Source organism: Balaenoptera musculus, chromosome 11, assembly GCF_009873245.2.
Source record: "Balaenoptera musculus isolate JJ_BM4_2016_0621 chromosome 11, mBalMus1.pri.v3, whole genome shotgun sequence".
Classification (NCBI taxonomy): Eukaryota; Metazoa; Chordata; class Mammalia; order Artiodactyla; family Balaenopteridae; genus Balaenoptera; species Balaenoptera musculus.
The window spans coordinates 31,849,593-31,865,802 of NC_045795.1; the positions used below are offsets into that span (position 1 = coordinate 31,849,593).

Below are 16,210 nucleotides of genomic sequence, written 5' to 3' on the forward strand. Positions count from 1 at the left end.
CCACATCTCACTTGCAGACAAGAAAAAGTTTTAAAGAAATAGGGGCAGTGCATGTGATTTTACCGAAGAAGCCCGCCAGGGAACGAAAGCGACCTTGGAAACTTCGAGGACTGGCAGACAGGAACTAAAGACCTCCCTAGACTCTCGGAACAAAGCACAGGCTTCACACAACGCCGCACCGCTTTGCTCAAAGCGGGAGAGGTGAGGAAATGGAAATAACGGACAAGAATAACGGAGCTAGAAGCCCACAGGACTCAACCGTCCGGCCCACCACTGCGGCTGCGCGCGCGCCGTTCCGGAAGCGGAAGTGCACAAGAGGTCAGCGTTGGTTTTCAAGATGGTGGCCCTCAATGTGCTGGTGTCCGGCTGCGGACGGCTGCTCAGAGGGCTCCTGGCAGGCCAGGCCGCGACCAGCCGGGCCCGGCCTCCAGCTCGCGGTTTCAGGGAAGGTGAGTCCTGGGTCCTGGTGACCTCCCAGGGTTGAAGAGGAGAAGCGAAGGTTGCTTCCTTCTGCCCCCGTGCGCCCCTCCCTCCCTTTCCTTCGCGCGGTTCCAAAACGCCGGAGATTCTTGGGTTCCGGGAGTGCTTGCAGTTCCCTTCCAGACCCTGATGCTGTTACTTTGATCTCCCACCCATCGTGATTGTCCTCATGCGTGGGGACGGGGGGGGTGGAGATCGGAGAGAAAAGCCTACTTAGTTAGCAGGGGCAGAAGAGAAACCTGTCCCAGGGTTCAGGAAAGTTTTTGGTTAGAGTCTGCATGTTAATTCTCCGTTCCGTATTCGCCGAATCGCCGCCTCCTTCATTAAAGAATTCCTGCTCCATCGGGGAAGGACATCTGGATACCCTCCCCTGGGCCTTCCTTTCCAGTTTCTCATCTGAAAATGCTGTCATCTGATGGCAGCTTTTTCTGCCTGGGCCGCTAGTCTGAGAAGTGGAAGCTAAGGTGGAAAGACCATTGAACAGTTGAAACAGAGGCATATGCTGGATGGTGGTTTTGCTTTTCATTAATCTTAAGTCTGGAAAAGCAGCCTGATTCTAGTATTGCACCGAGAGCTTACTGAAGGCCAAGTGCTGTACTTCAAACTGTTAAGGGATTCTAGAGAAAAAAATATATAACCCTTTTCCTGAGAAATTAGGTTCTAATAAGATGATATGATACACTCCAATAAATGCAAGTTAGGTATTAGGTATTTACATGCGGAAGTACAGGGAGATTAGGTTACCGGCAACAGCAAACCGAATTGGAAGTTTTCATGAAGGGGATGTGTCTTTAACAGGCTCATAAAAGGATGGAATGTGGCGGAGAGTGAAAAGGTCTTTCAGGACATAGTCTTTGTGCACTGCTGGAAGCAGGAAAGGATGAGTGATGTGCAATAGAAGTGAAGTGGTTTTGTGTGTGTGTGAGTGTGTGTTTTTAAGATCTGGTGTAGTAGTGACCAGCATATCCTTTAACTAAAGCTGAGAAGAATCCAGAGGAAAATAGTGATCATTTTTGCCAGGGGGACCATAAAAGTCCAAAAAGAAGAGCCTAATGAAGAGAGCATTGGATTTGTCTCAGAAAAGGTCTCTTTTTTTAGCTTTCAAACAGCAATTTCAATAGAATGGCAGACAAGGAACCCAGTTTGGGGAAATGAGAGAGATAGTTCATGAAGAAATGAATAGGTGTGTTTGAAAAAGTTAGCTATGAAGGGAAGATGGAACATTTGCTAGAAAGAACAACAAAATCCAGATACTGCCTGGTTAGCATTAGATAAACTAATTCATTGATAAAGAAAGACAACAAAGAGGTGTCTTGGATAAGGTGTTTCATCTGTTCCCATGCTGCAAAATAGGCATATGCCCATAACATTTTTGAGGGCGTCTACCAAGTGTCAAACACTAACGGCTGCAATTTACTTATCCTTTATGAAATCAAAAGTAGAAAACAGTTTTTTGCTATGTCCCCAGAGGATAAGCAAGCGGAATAGTTTTGTTTTTTCACAAAGGAATATTTGAGGTTAGAATTTTTCAGTTGGAGGGTTTGTGAAATGCTGGGCTGTATGATGAGATAGGTGTTTGAAGTCTTCCTTGCCATAAATACTTGGTAGCTTCTCTGTGTTACTGTCAGACCTAAAGGCTAAATAATTGAATTGATGTGATCTTACATGAAGGCATTACCATATTCTATATTTTTCTTGAGAACCACCTATCTCCAAAGCCTTTAAATGAAAAAAACCCAAAACTTGATAGTCTATCCATTATGTGTAAGGCATAAAGAATTACACATAGAGCTAATTTTGACTGGTTCCAGCTGGTATATTTTACACACAAATAATATTGTACACATAGAACTTAAAGTCATGGAGAGGAAGCTGGGTGTCTTGCTGGAAATATTCAAGCACTCTACTTTTCACAGTATCAGATAGCACTTCCTTAATTTTAGTCAAGAGTTCATGGGCACTCGGCACCACTCCTCCTGCCTGTATAATCTCTCTGTCTGAAGCAGTGATTCTCAACTGGGGGCAGTTTTGTCTCTCAGGGAACATTTGGCAATGTCCAGAGACAGTTTTGGTTGTCACAGCTGGTGCTCATGGCGTGTGGTGGGTAGAAGCCAGGGAGGCTGCTAAGCCTCTTCCAGTGCACAGGATAGCCCTCCACAACAGAGAACCACCTGGCCTGAAATATTGCTCCTGCTGCTGTTGAGAAAGCCTGGTCTAAAGTTTGACAGAGGGACACACAAAACCAAAAAAGATAATTACAGAAGAAGCAAGACTAAACGAAGACAAAAAATGGAAGTTGTGGTTTACTAAGTGCCTGCTGCAAACATTGTGCTAGGTTTTCCACGTACACTTATTCAGTCTTCTCAACAATCCTTAAAGGTGAATATTACAGGCATTTTTACAAATGAGGAAATCCGGTCCAGAGGTGTTGGGTAGCTGCCCAATATCACACAGCTAGTAAGTAGTAGAGTTGGAAGAACAGCCAGCACTCTTCCCTCCAGTAACATCACCTTGGTATTCCATAGCAGGGCTTCCCCATGGTTCCCTCCCTTCCCTGAAAGCTCTTGTCAGTTAACTTGCTGGAGACCGTTTAGTGTTCATGATTGACACTGTCAGACCTAGCAGAGGTTAGACCTTGTTCCTGCCTTGTCACTCTTAGAGCCCTTGTGAAGGAATGCATTTAAAACAAGAAAAATAAACACATATGACTATCTGAATTAACAGTAATGATCTATCAGACCCTCAGAGCAGAGTGTGTTGAAATGAGTGAAGGCTGAAGGGAATTTTCTTCATCTTTTCCTAAGGGAGCTTTCTGGAGGACTTAGCATTTCAGACAAGGATATGCCTGGCAGGATGGTCATCCCTATAGGTAAAAGCTTTGAGAGAGGAGTGAGCAAACTGGGGCCTTTAAAGAATTCAAAAGACATAGTACAAGGACTTCCCTGATGGTGCAGTGGTTAGGACTGTTCCAAGTGCAGGGGGCCCGGGTTCGATCCCTGGTCAGGGAACTAGATCTCACATGCATGCCGCAACCAAGAGTTCACATGCCACGACTAAGGAGCCCACGTGACACAACTAAGGAGCCGGCGAGCCGCAACTAAGGAGCCCGCCTGCCACAACTAAGACCCAGCGCAACCAAATAAATAAATATTTAAAAAAAAAAAAAAAAGACGTAGTCCAGAGTAACCTGCTAGTGGAGGGAGATTTTTATGTAGCAGTAAGACTCCTCATTTGAAGGATGGTGCAGAGGGACATTCCCTCAGAGGTCCAAGGGAAAAGGAAGGGGTAGGTGATGAGAGAATCAGAAAACTTTAGTGGCAGAATTAAAGATGAACAGAAGGGAGCAGAGCTTGAGCAAGGAAGGAGTTTGAGAAAAGTAGTCAATGTCCATACTTCCCAAACATGTGCTCTACTCCCTGACCCTACATAAGATTGTTGGGGCTGCCGTTTAGCCACCCTGCCATTCGGTTACTCCGTCCCTTCATACTCTACTTGGGACTTGGTTTCCATGGATCCTTTCCAAGAAGGACCTTGGTCTCTGGGCACTTCCTGCAGCAGTGCCCTCCACTCCTCATCATTCCGCTCTCCTCACTTCCTCCTTTACTAAACAGCTGGGTCTTTATCCCGCTGCAGTTCACTGTGTCTGTGTTTATGTGACCATCGAGGTCTTTTTGCGTTCACTGCGATCTCACCTCGATGCTGTTTGCTCTAGACTTACAATTCAGTTATCCTGGACTCCATCCTAGGTGAGTATTTACTGAAGTACTCAAAGGACCTCTTTACGAGGCATGGACTTTGTTAGAGTGAGATTCCCTTGCTTGGTTTAGTTCTCTTTTCTCCTCTAGGGCAAAGACTGTGTCTCCTAGTAGGCTGGAGCTCTCCACAGTGGGTGGAGCCCGGCTGTACACTCCACGGGTGCTCAGCAAATGTGTTGCCTCCTGTGGCACAGATTATTTGATGTGTATGAGAAGTGCCTATCTTAGAAGATTTTGGCCCTTAATTCTAGTTTAGAAAACTGCTTCGTATCTTTCCTTAGTTTACTTGATACAGCCATATTTCGGAACACAAGAGCAATTCCATCTTTTTTTTTATTTATTTATTTATGGCTGTGTTGGGTCTTCGTTTCTGTGCGAGGGCTTTCTCTAGTTGTGGCAAGCGGGGGCCACTCTTCATCACGGTGCGCGGGCCTCTCACTATTGCGGCCTCTCTTGTTGCGGAGCACAGGCTCCAGATGCGCAGGCTCAGTAATTGTGGCTCACGGGCCCAGCCGCTCTGCGGCACGTGGGATCTTCCCAGACCAGGGCTCGAACTTGTGTCCCCTGCATTGGCAGGCAGATTCTCAACCACTGCGCCACCAGGGAAGCCCCCATCTTTTTCTAAACAAGTTTTCAGTTAGTGACTAACAGTTTTTTGTTAGTCCAGCTTTTCTTAGCCACCCCCACTTCTCTTGAATGGAGAGGAGGCCAGGGACAAATGGATCTCAGGTTTTGTTTGGTTTTGACATGTTTTTGTATGCACGCTGAAAAGCAATACTATTTTGATTCCTAACTCCCGTTTTCAGAGGCTTGAAATCTCCTAGGGCCCCTTTAGGCTCCGGTGGGCCCTCTGCCCCTGCACTGAGACACCGCCCTGATCAATCTCTGTCCTGTATGAGTTCTCCAGTCATTCGTTCGCATTTGACAAATTGTCTCTATTAGATAAGCATCTGCCTATTGTTTTACCCACTGACTTATAGTGAGATGATTCACTGGCTCAGAGTTGCTGTGTGGGGAGCTCATTAACAGTGGAGCTTGCTACAGGCTTTGATCTCTCTTCCAGGGGCCAGTGGGATGACTTCACGGTTTGGTTCTTTGCCGGGAGTGATGTGTGTTTTGCTAGACTTGTTTACTTGATGGTTAGGACCCAAGTGCCTCCACCTAGAGGGGAAGCACATGTTTGTCCGCTTCATTTCAGGGCACTGTTCTCACGCTGACTCGAGTGGTACCGGAGTGGGTCTCTCCTTTTGTTTCCTATCGGGATTCTTAAAAACTCGCCCCCCACCTGTTGTTGCTCAGACTGGGTCACCCTCCGTCCGTCTTCCAACTTGGTTTTTGCAAATTTGCAAAGTTTCCGGGGTGCCTGGCAGCCCTGCTGGGCTAGGGCTGCATCCTTCTGCCTCCCTACTTTTGTAGGCTGACACAGTGCAGTGACCATCTCCCTGCAGCTGTGCTGGCCACCAGACTGAGTACCAGTTTGAGTCCCACCCACATCCCATTTAGGCTGGTCTCTGTTCGGAGCAAGTAGATCTGTGCAGTGACGCATTTTCTCTTAGGGAGAGAAACCTAGTTTGTCTTTGAATTGATTAGTATACAGTGTTCTCTGGAGAAAGCCTCGGGGCCTTTCTGGCCGTTGTTACTCCTTTGTGTGTGTGGAGTTGAAGCTGAGAGGCTCTCAGGTTGGTTGTTTGAAGTAATGAGTCTTTATGAATGGCCGTACCCAGAAAACAAACGGGGGACAATTCCAGGCAATCTGTGTCCAGTTTGGTGTCAGTCACAGAGCTCAGTGATCACAGATGCTGCTGTGGGCCTCCGGGTGGGTTAGAATTGCCTCACTTTTTTTTCTTAGACATTTTCATTCTCTCTTTTTACTGTTTATTTTTTATTGCAAAGGCAGTACATGTTTATTTTAGAAACTTTAGAAAATCACCTCCTCCCATCCCTGAGGGAAAACCAGTATTACCATTTAGGTGCGTAGCTGCAGGGGTCTGTGAGCTTCCGATAATCCATGTCTAATTGTGTGTACACTTACCAACGTGTTTCTAGGGCAAGGTCCGGTCCGTAACTTTCATTAGATTCACAAAGTTAACCTTAGGCTCTTTCTAATCTGTACTACTTCTTTCCTTGGCTAGGGCTGCGTAGAACTGATTGTGGTAGCCAAGCTACTGTTAAAATATGGTTTTACTATTTGGGGAGACAGTTTGCAGCCTAGTACGTGCACTCATGTTTTCTGTTACAGTAGTTAGCAGTCAGAAGGGCATCATGAGAAGTATTTTGCTCCCTAGCCTTCATGGAGCATCTGCAGTGTGCCAGTTCCTATGCTAAAAGCCATGGCTTCTTTCTCTAAAGAAACTGGGAGACCAAGGGAGAATCTCCAAGAACTTTCTATTTGATTATATTTGCGGAATGTGGGTTATTAGCTTGGTTCTTCCTTTGGATATTGTTGAAGTTGTCTTTCTGCATCCTGGTTAAGTAAGAGGAAATGTGTACAGCCTGGCTTGCGTGCCTGTGCGTGCGACTTAATTGTCTTGCCCTCGGGTTCTCTTCTGACTGCCTCAGCGAAGAGCTGAGGGAGGCCCTCTCAGTGTGGAACTGCAGCACTCTCTGCACTTCTGCCTGGACCCCATATCTGCAGGCCCCTCACTCCCACCTCTCCCATCACCCCTCTCCGGTGTGGATAACAAAATGCACCCCTGCAGGGAGAGGAGAGGATTTGACTCACACAGCTGCCCTTGTACAGCTGTAACACAAGGCTCTCAGGATGTTTTAGGAGTGAACTGGTCTCATTACTTATCCACCGTGGGACCCCTGGAGCAGTGTTAGTTCAGTGCTGTATCTTAGATTGCAAACTCGTCAAGGTCAGGAACCATATTTGTCTGGTTCTCCTCATGAAAGAACATACGCGATGGGTATTTTTGAAGGTCTTTTAGCGGCTTCTGCCCACTTCCCACCCCCCACCTTCAACCCTCAACTCTTAGGCCATTGTTGCTAGCCACAGTAGGGCAAGGTCTTGCCAAGTACCTTGGATGGAACCAAGATGAATCTCAGCTTAGAAAGGCAGAAACAGTGTGGAGACCCTTAATCCCAGACAGATGATATGACGTGGGCATCTGGGCTTGCCCCCGCCCAGCCTCCAGGGCACAGAGCCTTGGCACTGGGAGGTGAACCCTGCACACTTCCTTTTCCAGGTCAGGGCTGTGGGAGAGTGCAGAGAGAGGGCTCCGTTTTTCTGCATGTGTAGAGTGTGGGCTGTTATTTGAAACTCCCTGTTCCTTATTAAATGGCTGACCTAGTTTTTCCCCTTTATCTCTGTAGTGGTGGAGATCCAAGGAGGGACGACAACTATAGTAAGTATCCTCGAGTTGGCCACTTATAACCTCTTTAATGCTTGGAGCTGCCTGGTTGCTCCTCTGAGGGAGGGTGGGAGGCCCCAAGTGGACTCCTGGCTTCAGGATCTGCTCCCTCTGTGACCATAAATCCCACAGTCTACTATTTTCAACCTGTGTGTGAGAGTGTGGTTAATCAGGAACAGTTGCTGTGCCTGGACTAAGGCATCTGTTACTTGATTAAAGTGGCCGTTTGTATGACAAGAGCTCATAGGTATTTGCTGATATGTTCTTTGGCGGGTGATAAGTCAGTTTTCCAAAGGGGAAAACTAAGGTAATGACAAGACTAGAGAGAGTAGACCCCGGGCGAGGAGCCTGGATCTTTCCTTTCTGCCTAGAATGACTAAGCTACTACTCCTTCAGTGATGTAGTTAGAAGGTGACACTCTCTGGGCCCTGGGCTCACAGCTGGCACCCTGTCTTCTCTGTTGGTGAGAAAGCTAGCACAGTTCTTCACCCACCTACTCCCCCCCTCCCTCACTGGGCCCATCTCACCTCCCTTCCTCTGGGAGTCATGGGGCCTAGATTATCCTATAATCCCTAAAAGACAACGTTGTTTTCACATGGCCTTCCACCCCTCCAAGAAATCCTCAACCACTCCACCGAGTTCCCAGAAGCCTCTGTAGCTTCCATGTCAACCAGAGATTTAACCCTTTGGCAGCCAGCCAAGCTCAGTCCTCCCCAAGGCCTTCTTATCCCCAGGACAAGCCTTAGGGTTCCCTCTTTGGGTCTTCCCCAGAACACTCCCTCAGCCTTTTCACTGCTTAGCCTCAAAACAGTTCTTTCTAGGGGGATCCCATTGCCTTAGGGCACCTTTTTTGGTTCCCTTATCTAAAGCCAAAACAAGTGTTCACCCTTTAAACTCCATGCTGGTGGAGAGAAGCACATCTGGCTTTTGAGTGTGAAGAGTGTTTTTCCTGTGGGGCGTGAATTTGCTATTTGTGGAATGAACACGGAAGTATGTGGCCCCATGAGAGCCCTTGGGGGAGGTAACCCAGCCATGCCTGGAGAGGCGCTGCCATGGCTGACTTTGGGTATTACTCTCCAGGGTCTCACTTCCTTCATCAGTAAAATAAGATCATGATTCTGCCCTCACTAGGTTGTGGGGTTAAATGAGATGATACATGTGGACCATTATTAGCACAGAGCCAGGCCTATAGTGGGGAGTCAATAAGTGTTAGCTCTCCCTGACCAGGCCCACCTTGACCCCCTCCCAAGTCCTTCCATATACCTGCACATTTTCCCTAGCGCACCTCTCCCTTTCTGGCGTAGCTGTGGTGGCCTTGGCGGAAGGGTAGTAACAGCACCCTGCACGGCCAAGCCTTGCTTCTGGCCCCCTTTGCCTTCTGCCAGTTCTTCCCTGGGAGACAGTGTTGCTTCCCTCCCAGAGTCTCTCAGACCTGTCCCAACCTCACACAATCCGTGGCCTCAATCAGCAAGGCTTTCTAAACTCCCCTTCTTGCAACTGGAGCTGATGCCCAGATCATTGGTTTATTGAGCTTAGTAATTCCAAGGCTGTGTCACAGGATACAGCAGCCATGGAGGAGGTCACTTCACACGTGGCCTCAGCACGGTTTGAAAGGTGGCATCCAGAGAGATAAGAGGAGGAGGGCAGGGGAATGTATCCTCCCCTCTGTGTTTTTAGAGAGAGGGGGGAGGAGGGGAGTGCACACGGTTGTCTGCTTGTATAGGCCTAGACCGGCTTTCTCAGCCTGGCACTGCTGGCGTTTTAGACTGGCTGGTTCTGTGTTGTGAGTGAGGGCCGTCCTGTGCATGTAGGGTGGTTAGCACCTTTCCTGCTAGAGGCCAGTAGCACTCCATCCCCCCGTGGGGATGATCAGAAATGTCTCAAACATTGTCCAGTGTCCCCTGGACCCTGTTTTTAGGCAACCCTGCCTGGTTGAGAACCACTGGCATAGACTTAACCTCTGTCAGATAAAACTGGAAACTGCAGTTTCCTCTGAGAAGGACATGCAGGATGGGAGGGAGACTTCCTTTGGACTCCACATCCCTGCACAGTTTGAAACTTTTTACCATGTGCATTTATTACTTTTTCCCAAAGGAGAGAGAGGGAAGCATAATGTTCTGGAGTTTTTGTCTTTTTGAGGAAGGAAAGGTAGCGTTCAGCTGATACAGCAAACCCCTCCCTCTTGCCACCAGCATTAAGTTCAGTTTCTACTACCCTTGCAGACCATCAAACCCATCTCTGTGGCCACCCCAAGGTCCACTGTCCAGCAGCTATGGAATCAGCACCACAATTCAGGTGGAGGGACCCGTTAGCTACTCGCGTGAGGCCCCCAGAGATGAAGTCTCACCAGCACTCCTGCCACTCGGGAGGTTGTTTGAGGATCAGAGGCTCTGCACAGCCCTCTCCCTCACAGGCTCTCTTTCTCTGCCTCCTAGATTGAAGGCCGAATCACAGGGACTCCCAAGGAAAGTCCAAATCCCCCCAACCCCTCCGGCCAGTGCCCCATCTGCCGCTGGAACCTGAAATACAAGTATACCTACGAGGTGAGTCTGGGCACAGACACACGTCTGTGCGTCTTGGAGCTCGTGTTCCCCGTGGGCTTAAGCAGCATCTCATGGAACCACCAAGACAGAAGCATTTTGTCCCGCGGCTCTCAACCATGGCTGCACGTGAGAATCACAGGGGAGTTTAAAAAATGCTCAGGCTCTACCTCCAGATGATTCTGTTGGCCTGGGGTGGAGCCCAGCCATCATTATTTTTTAAAGCTCCCCAGGTGATTCTAGTGTGCAGCGAGGGTGGAGAGTCACTGACTTAGTTCATGGTCTGGTTGCGGTCGATTCAGACCACCAGGGCCCTGGAGCCTGGTCTCCTAGGGCTGTGTTCCCAGGGGGGTGGAATCAGAATCTGAGTTTGGCTTTCCTCCTTTTATAATGAGGGCATCTCTGAAGAGTCCTCACTGTGATCTGGGGATACATCATTCTCTTTCCATATTGGAGCTACAGAGACCCCTGTTTGCTGTAGCTCTTCTAGAGCTATTGTTTCACAGAGAGATGATAAGAGTGAACAACAATAGGTGAGCTGCACGGGGTGCTGCTCTGTGTGTAAGCACCTACGGGGCATAATTCACTTAGTTTTCACAATATCCCTGTGAAGTAGGTACTATTTTCATCCTTGTTTTACAGATGAGGAAATTTGAGGCATGAACTTGTTAATGAACAAGTTAAGAACTTGCCTCAGATCACGCAGCTAGTAAGTATCAGAGCTAGGATGCACACTCTGGGGTTACAAAACACAGGCAGAGCCTACGATCCCTGCTACTCCTCTATATCGTGTCTAGAGATGGGGCGGCCCTGGGGGAAAGGACGCAGCCCTGGAGAAATCCATACTTGTCCTTCAGCGTTCTATTGGTGACATTAAGCAACCCTGTTTTTAGGTTTCAGGTGATTCGGACTCTGGGCCAGTTTGACCTGCAGGTTGTCCCTGTGCCCCTGTGTGGAATGGGATGACTAAGGGCAGAGATCCCGGTCAGGTGGTCAGAGCAGGAGAGGCCACATGTCCACGGGATCTGAAGAGAATGACCCAACTAATCTCCTGGGCTGGGAGCCTTGGCTTCAGGCCACCCCGGGGTGGGGGTGGGGGTATTCTTTTGACCTGTCCCGGCCCTTCCGCTGATGGCCACCTGGAGTGACAGGGAACTTGCAGTCCACAGGGCAGTGCTCTCAGCTTCTTGTGACATGGAAGTTAGTGGGGTCCTGGCCATACTTAGAATCCCGGCTGTGGATAGAGAGGTGAACCCCACACCTGCCTGATCACCATGGGGCACTCTTCCTACGAGCCATTTCCAGGAAATGGACTTGGCTCTGTTTATCAAGCAGAAGAAATCCAGTCCCCTCCAAGGTAAAGGCTGAAGAAGTTGTTTTCCTTTTACCCCTTTCCGCTCAGGGCACCGCCACTTTGAGCTGCACAAAGCTGTCAGCCTTCTTGGCAGCCTGCAGTGGGGGCACTGGGGCTGTGAGACCAGTGTATTATCCCTGGATAACCCAATCCAAGTTCTTTTCATCAGATTCTGGAGATTACAGGGGTGGCAGTTGGGGGCCTGGGTCCCCCAGAAGCTGTCCAGTGATTAAAACAAACCTGCCGTTATACAGCGAGGCACCTGCCAGGGCAGCGAGTCAGTTTGAGGACCAGGACTATGGAGACAGGCATGCCAGGCCCCTCCGGGTCGGGTGGGTGACTTTTCTTTAACCCTCTCAGCCATCCTGTGAGAGTTGGGAGGGGACGTGGTCTCTCTTGATTCTGATTCTTAATTCTTGACTCTCTCCTTGACTCATCCAAAGCAGTCTGATGGTTCAAAGGAAGCCCAAGAATCCATTTACATCTGGTCACAGGGGGCTTAGAAGATGTGGGATTTAACCTTGCAACCTGGCCCCATCCTCCTCAGCTTGTTGCTGCCTGGTGCTTCAGAGGGCATGGCACAAGGTCGAGGGGCTCTCTGTGGGTCTTCTGGACTGTGGCATGTAGACTCTGGGGGCGGAAATGGTACGGGTTTTCCCTGTTGTGCAGAAGTACATGACATACCCCCTACCTCACCCAAGGAGGAGAACACACCTTTCATCACCAGGAAAGATACCGTGGGTGCATGAAAGCTTGTTAACCTTCTTGAAGAGTTCCTGTTCTCTAACCTGGTCTATCAGAAGACTATCTCATGGAGGAGCTGAGGACTTTTGGGGTTGGTAATGGGGTCGGGAAATCTTGCTAAGTTGGGATTGAACCTTTGTTAGGGTGGAGATAGCAGGCTCGTGTGTAAAGCTCTGTGGGGAGGGAGTGGCCTCAGGTCTGTTCCGGGGGAGCCTCAGCCTCTTGCAGTGCCAGGGTACAGCAGCCTCCCCTGGAGGCCACTCGGCCCTGGCTCCCCCGCAGCAAGTGCCTGTCCAGAGGACCCTCATCTCCTGTTTTCCGTTTCCACTAGGATGTTCTGCTGCTCAGTCAGTTCATCCGGCCACACGGAGGCATGCTGCCCCGAAGGGTCACAGGCCTGTGCCAGGAAGAGCACCGCAAGATTGAGGAGTGTGTGAAGATGGCCCACCGAGCAGGTAGAAGGCACCTTGGGCTAAGAGGGGCAGAAGGCTGTGGGCACCATTTCCACCCTCCAGCTGCCCCATGTTCCAACCCCTCCTGAAAGCGCAATGGGTATCCAGAGGCTTCATTATACTCACCCCGCAGTGCCAACCTCCCACCCCCTTGGGCTTTCCCTCCAGCCCCCAAGAGCTGCACAGGGAGCTGCAGAGACCATCCCCTTAAATGCTTTTCGCTCCACTCAGGTCTGCTCCCAAATCACAGGCCTAAGCTTCCCGAAGGATTTGTTCCAAAGAGCAAACCCCGACTCAACAGGTAAGCAAACCTGGGCTGGGGAGGCTCTCTCCTGGAGCTCGTCCCACAGTTCAGGAAAGCTGGAGCGTTCCATCCCTTCCAGCCTAAGCACCCACCCCATCAGTCTGACCACTGTGCACGCCTCTGTTACCCTCCCCTGCCGGCCTCAGCCTCTTTCCTTGTCCCTCCCCAGTAGGGCACTTAGCACAGGGGTAAGAAGGGTAAGAAGGTCGTTTGTTGGGCATTAGAATGTGCTAATCTTCTGTTTATGACATCATACTGGGTTGCTATGGGAATGTCAGAGCACTTCTGCAAACTTTCAGTAATAGCACTGGGGTTATTAAAGGGCAAAATGAGGCCTTAGAAATAGAAATGGGAAGGCTCTCTGGGGCAGGGCCACTGTACATAGCTGCACAAATAGTACACTGCAAATCTTTAAGGCAGCATCCAGGTAGACTAGATTGTGAATGGTGCTCCCTAGAGTTGTGCAGTTAACAACCTGCACAGCTGCACATGGCATCCCATGAGGTCCTGAGGTTTTATAGAGGAGGAGAGGAAGTCCCCTAAATCCTAGAATCAGTCAGTCTGCCTTTCAGCCTAAGCAGGGTGGCCCCCTCTGGTGTAGAAATAGATTCCTGTCTAACACTTAAACAGCTGTCTCTGACGTTACCACACTCACATACTCCTAGAACTATAATACCCCCTTGTTGAGAGTAGATCCAGGTCTGTAAAATCGATGTTGGTATTTCTTCTTGTTCTCCCGTATCGTATCAACAGCCCCCCTGCCTTCAGCCTGTCCCGCTGCCACTGGAATTGCACTCTGTGGTTAAAGCAAAGCAAGATACCCCACCCTCAGCAAATCTCCTAGGCTGATCCCCAACAGAACCCAGGCATGGAGGATGAGAGGCCAGGCAGATACTAGCCATGGATTGCTGGGCTGGGGGTGCAGGGCCAGAGCTGGGTCTTCACTGACGCCTCGCCAACACCCTGGCCCCTTGCCCATCTCCACCTGCACCTCCCACACTGCTAGCTGGGCCATCTGCCAGCAGCCCCGGAGGAACGGGACATATTAACCTCTTCCTGTCTTTCCCAAATGTGCTGTGGACCTTTTGGGGGTTGAGCCCACCCCTACCCTGACTCGTTAAGAGACAGCAGCAGGCCTAAGGACACAATCCATCCTGCCCTCAGGCCTTTGAAGCAAAGCCAGGCTCCCTCCCATATATCCGGTGTCCTTTAACGTGACACAGGATTGATGATGCGTGGGGGCTCTTGGGTTGCAAAGGCCACCCTGGGGAGGAGAGGGAGTCCTGGCTACATGGGAGGCTGATTCCTTACAAGGGACTTTATGATTCCATCCAGAGGTCCTTGAGCTGCCACGCACCGGCCCAGGCTGTGCCGGGCCCCGGGGAGCCATGCGTCCTCCTTCCCCGCTCCTTCAGGAGAGGTAGGAGGAAGGAGCCTTGGTTCTTCTTAGAGCTGGAGTGTTCCCAGAGAGCCGTCCGGAGGCCCTCAGCCCCCTCCCCTGCCAGCTGGCTGCTCCTTGTGGCACAAGCATCAGGCCCAGGGCCAGCTGAATCCCAGCTTCCCTGGGGTCTCTCCAGGGTGGGAGGGGCAGGGGGGCCTTTAGGGCAGCAACTATGGAGAGCCTGGTGAGCCTCGGGATCTGGGGTCTTCAAACCCAAGGAGCACCCCTTTGGGGGAGGCTGCTCCCACACCCCACCTCTTCACCCACCCTTCTGAAGCCTGGGAAATGCCAGCACAGGGGCCTGCCAGGTCCCAGCACCACCAAAGGCATCCCTGGGGCCAGCCCACTGCACAGAGGCCTCCCTGCTGGGGCACTGACAGCCACAGTGGACATGGGGAAGCCCTCTCCTGCCAGCCCACCTCGCACGTGGCATGGAGGCCAATACCACCCACAGCTTTTACTTCCTCTCAAAGCTCAGAGCAGAAGACAGAGGTCCAGGGGAGCTCAGTTGAAATGTATAAATCGGCAGTCATTTTTTCACTCTTAGCTAAAAATTTTCAGCCATGGTTATTAATTTTTTTAATTAAAAACTCTCATTTGAGGGTCTCTAGAGGCGGCTGGGTTGAGCCCTAACCTAGTGTGGAAGCAGGGGAGGATCCTGGCCTTTGCCATGGCTGAGCTTTCAGGACGAAGGGTGGGCCTCTCTGGACAGGATCCAAGTTTCGTTCTGGACGGAGTAAACCCCAGTCCCAGCCGGCATGAGCCACTTTTCCGGGAACTATCAGGGCCCTGCTGCCATCCCCAAAGGAGGCAAAAGGACTATGGGTGGCAGCCATCTTTCCCCACCCCCCCCCTCCTACTTACAAGAACCTTCCTGGCCCCCATCATCGGTTGGGTGAGGGGCAGGGATCCTCCACCAGTTATGGCTGCCTAGGCTTGTTCCCTGAAGGCTGGAGTGGCAGAGTGAGCCAAGTGGGGGAGAGGGAAGGATTCCTCCAGGCCCTTACATCAGCCTCTCCTCTCCCCGTGACTGGGCCACAGAGGGATGATCTGCTCTCTAAGCAGCCTCTTCCTCCACCTCCTCCCCCAGCAAATACACACAAACACTGACGACTCATAAAGATCAAGGAAGCGTGTGGCCTTGTGCTGCCTGACCCCTGGCCACACACACCTGCGGCAGCAGGAGCCCAGCCCATCTGTTTACAGCATACTCAGCAGCTGCTCCCAGGAAAAGCCCCTTCTCAAGAAAGGAAAACTGGTGAAAGGGTTCGGTTGGCCAAGCGCGGCTTGGGCCCGAGGAGGGCATGCCCACGGTCCCACAGCCGCCTCTCGTCCTCGCTCCACAGGTACCTGACCCGCTGGTCTCCCCGCTCCGTCAAGCCCATCTACAACAAAGGCCACCGCTGGAACAAGGTGCGCATGGCCGTGGGGTCCCCCCTCCTGAAGGACAACATCTGCTACGCGGGCAGGCCTCTGGTGCTGTATCACTGACTGAGAGCAGGGCCTCCCGAGAGCCGGCCTTGAGCTCATCCTGCACTCCAGCCCCATCCCACCAGGGTGGCCCGGCTCCTCCAATGTGGATGGCACGAGGGCTAGCAGGTCCAACACCAGTGCCCTGGGCCTGCCCCACCACAGAGCTGGGCTCTGGGTGCAGGTGGGGCAGTCGAGTCCCCAGGCAGCTGCTGTGGTCTCGTGACTGGCCTGGGCTCATTGCTGGTGGACAGGAGCTTTGCCCACAGGAATGTTATAAACCAGGCTTGTACTCACCCACTGGGTGTGCGCCCACT

At 50.9% G+C, this 16,210-nt stretch overlaps 1 protein-coding gene across 1 annotated transcript; it reads left to right on the forward strand.

Annotated features, from left to right (window-relative positions):
- Window positions 1-323: 323 nt before the first annotated feature.
- Window positions 324-16,190, forward strand: MRPS18A (mitochondrial ribosomal protein S18A). Its single transcript, XM_036869410.1, has 6 exons — window positions 324-449; window positions 7,551-7,582; window positions 10,024-10,131; window positions 12,558-12,681; window positions 12,910-12,979; window positions 15,770-16,190. Exons 1-6 carry the CDS (start codon window positions 338-340, stop codon window positions 15,912-15,914), a joined length of 591 nt encoding a protein of 196 aa, XP_036725305.1. The 5' UTR covers window positions 324-337; the 3' UTR covers window positions 15,915-16,190.
- The last annotated feature ends 20 nt before the right edge of the window (window positions 16,191-16,210 follow it).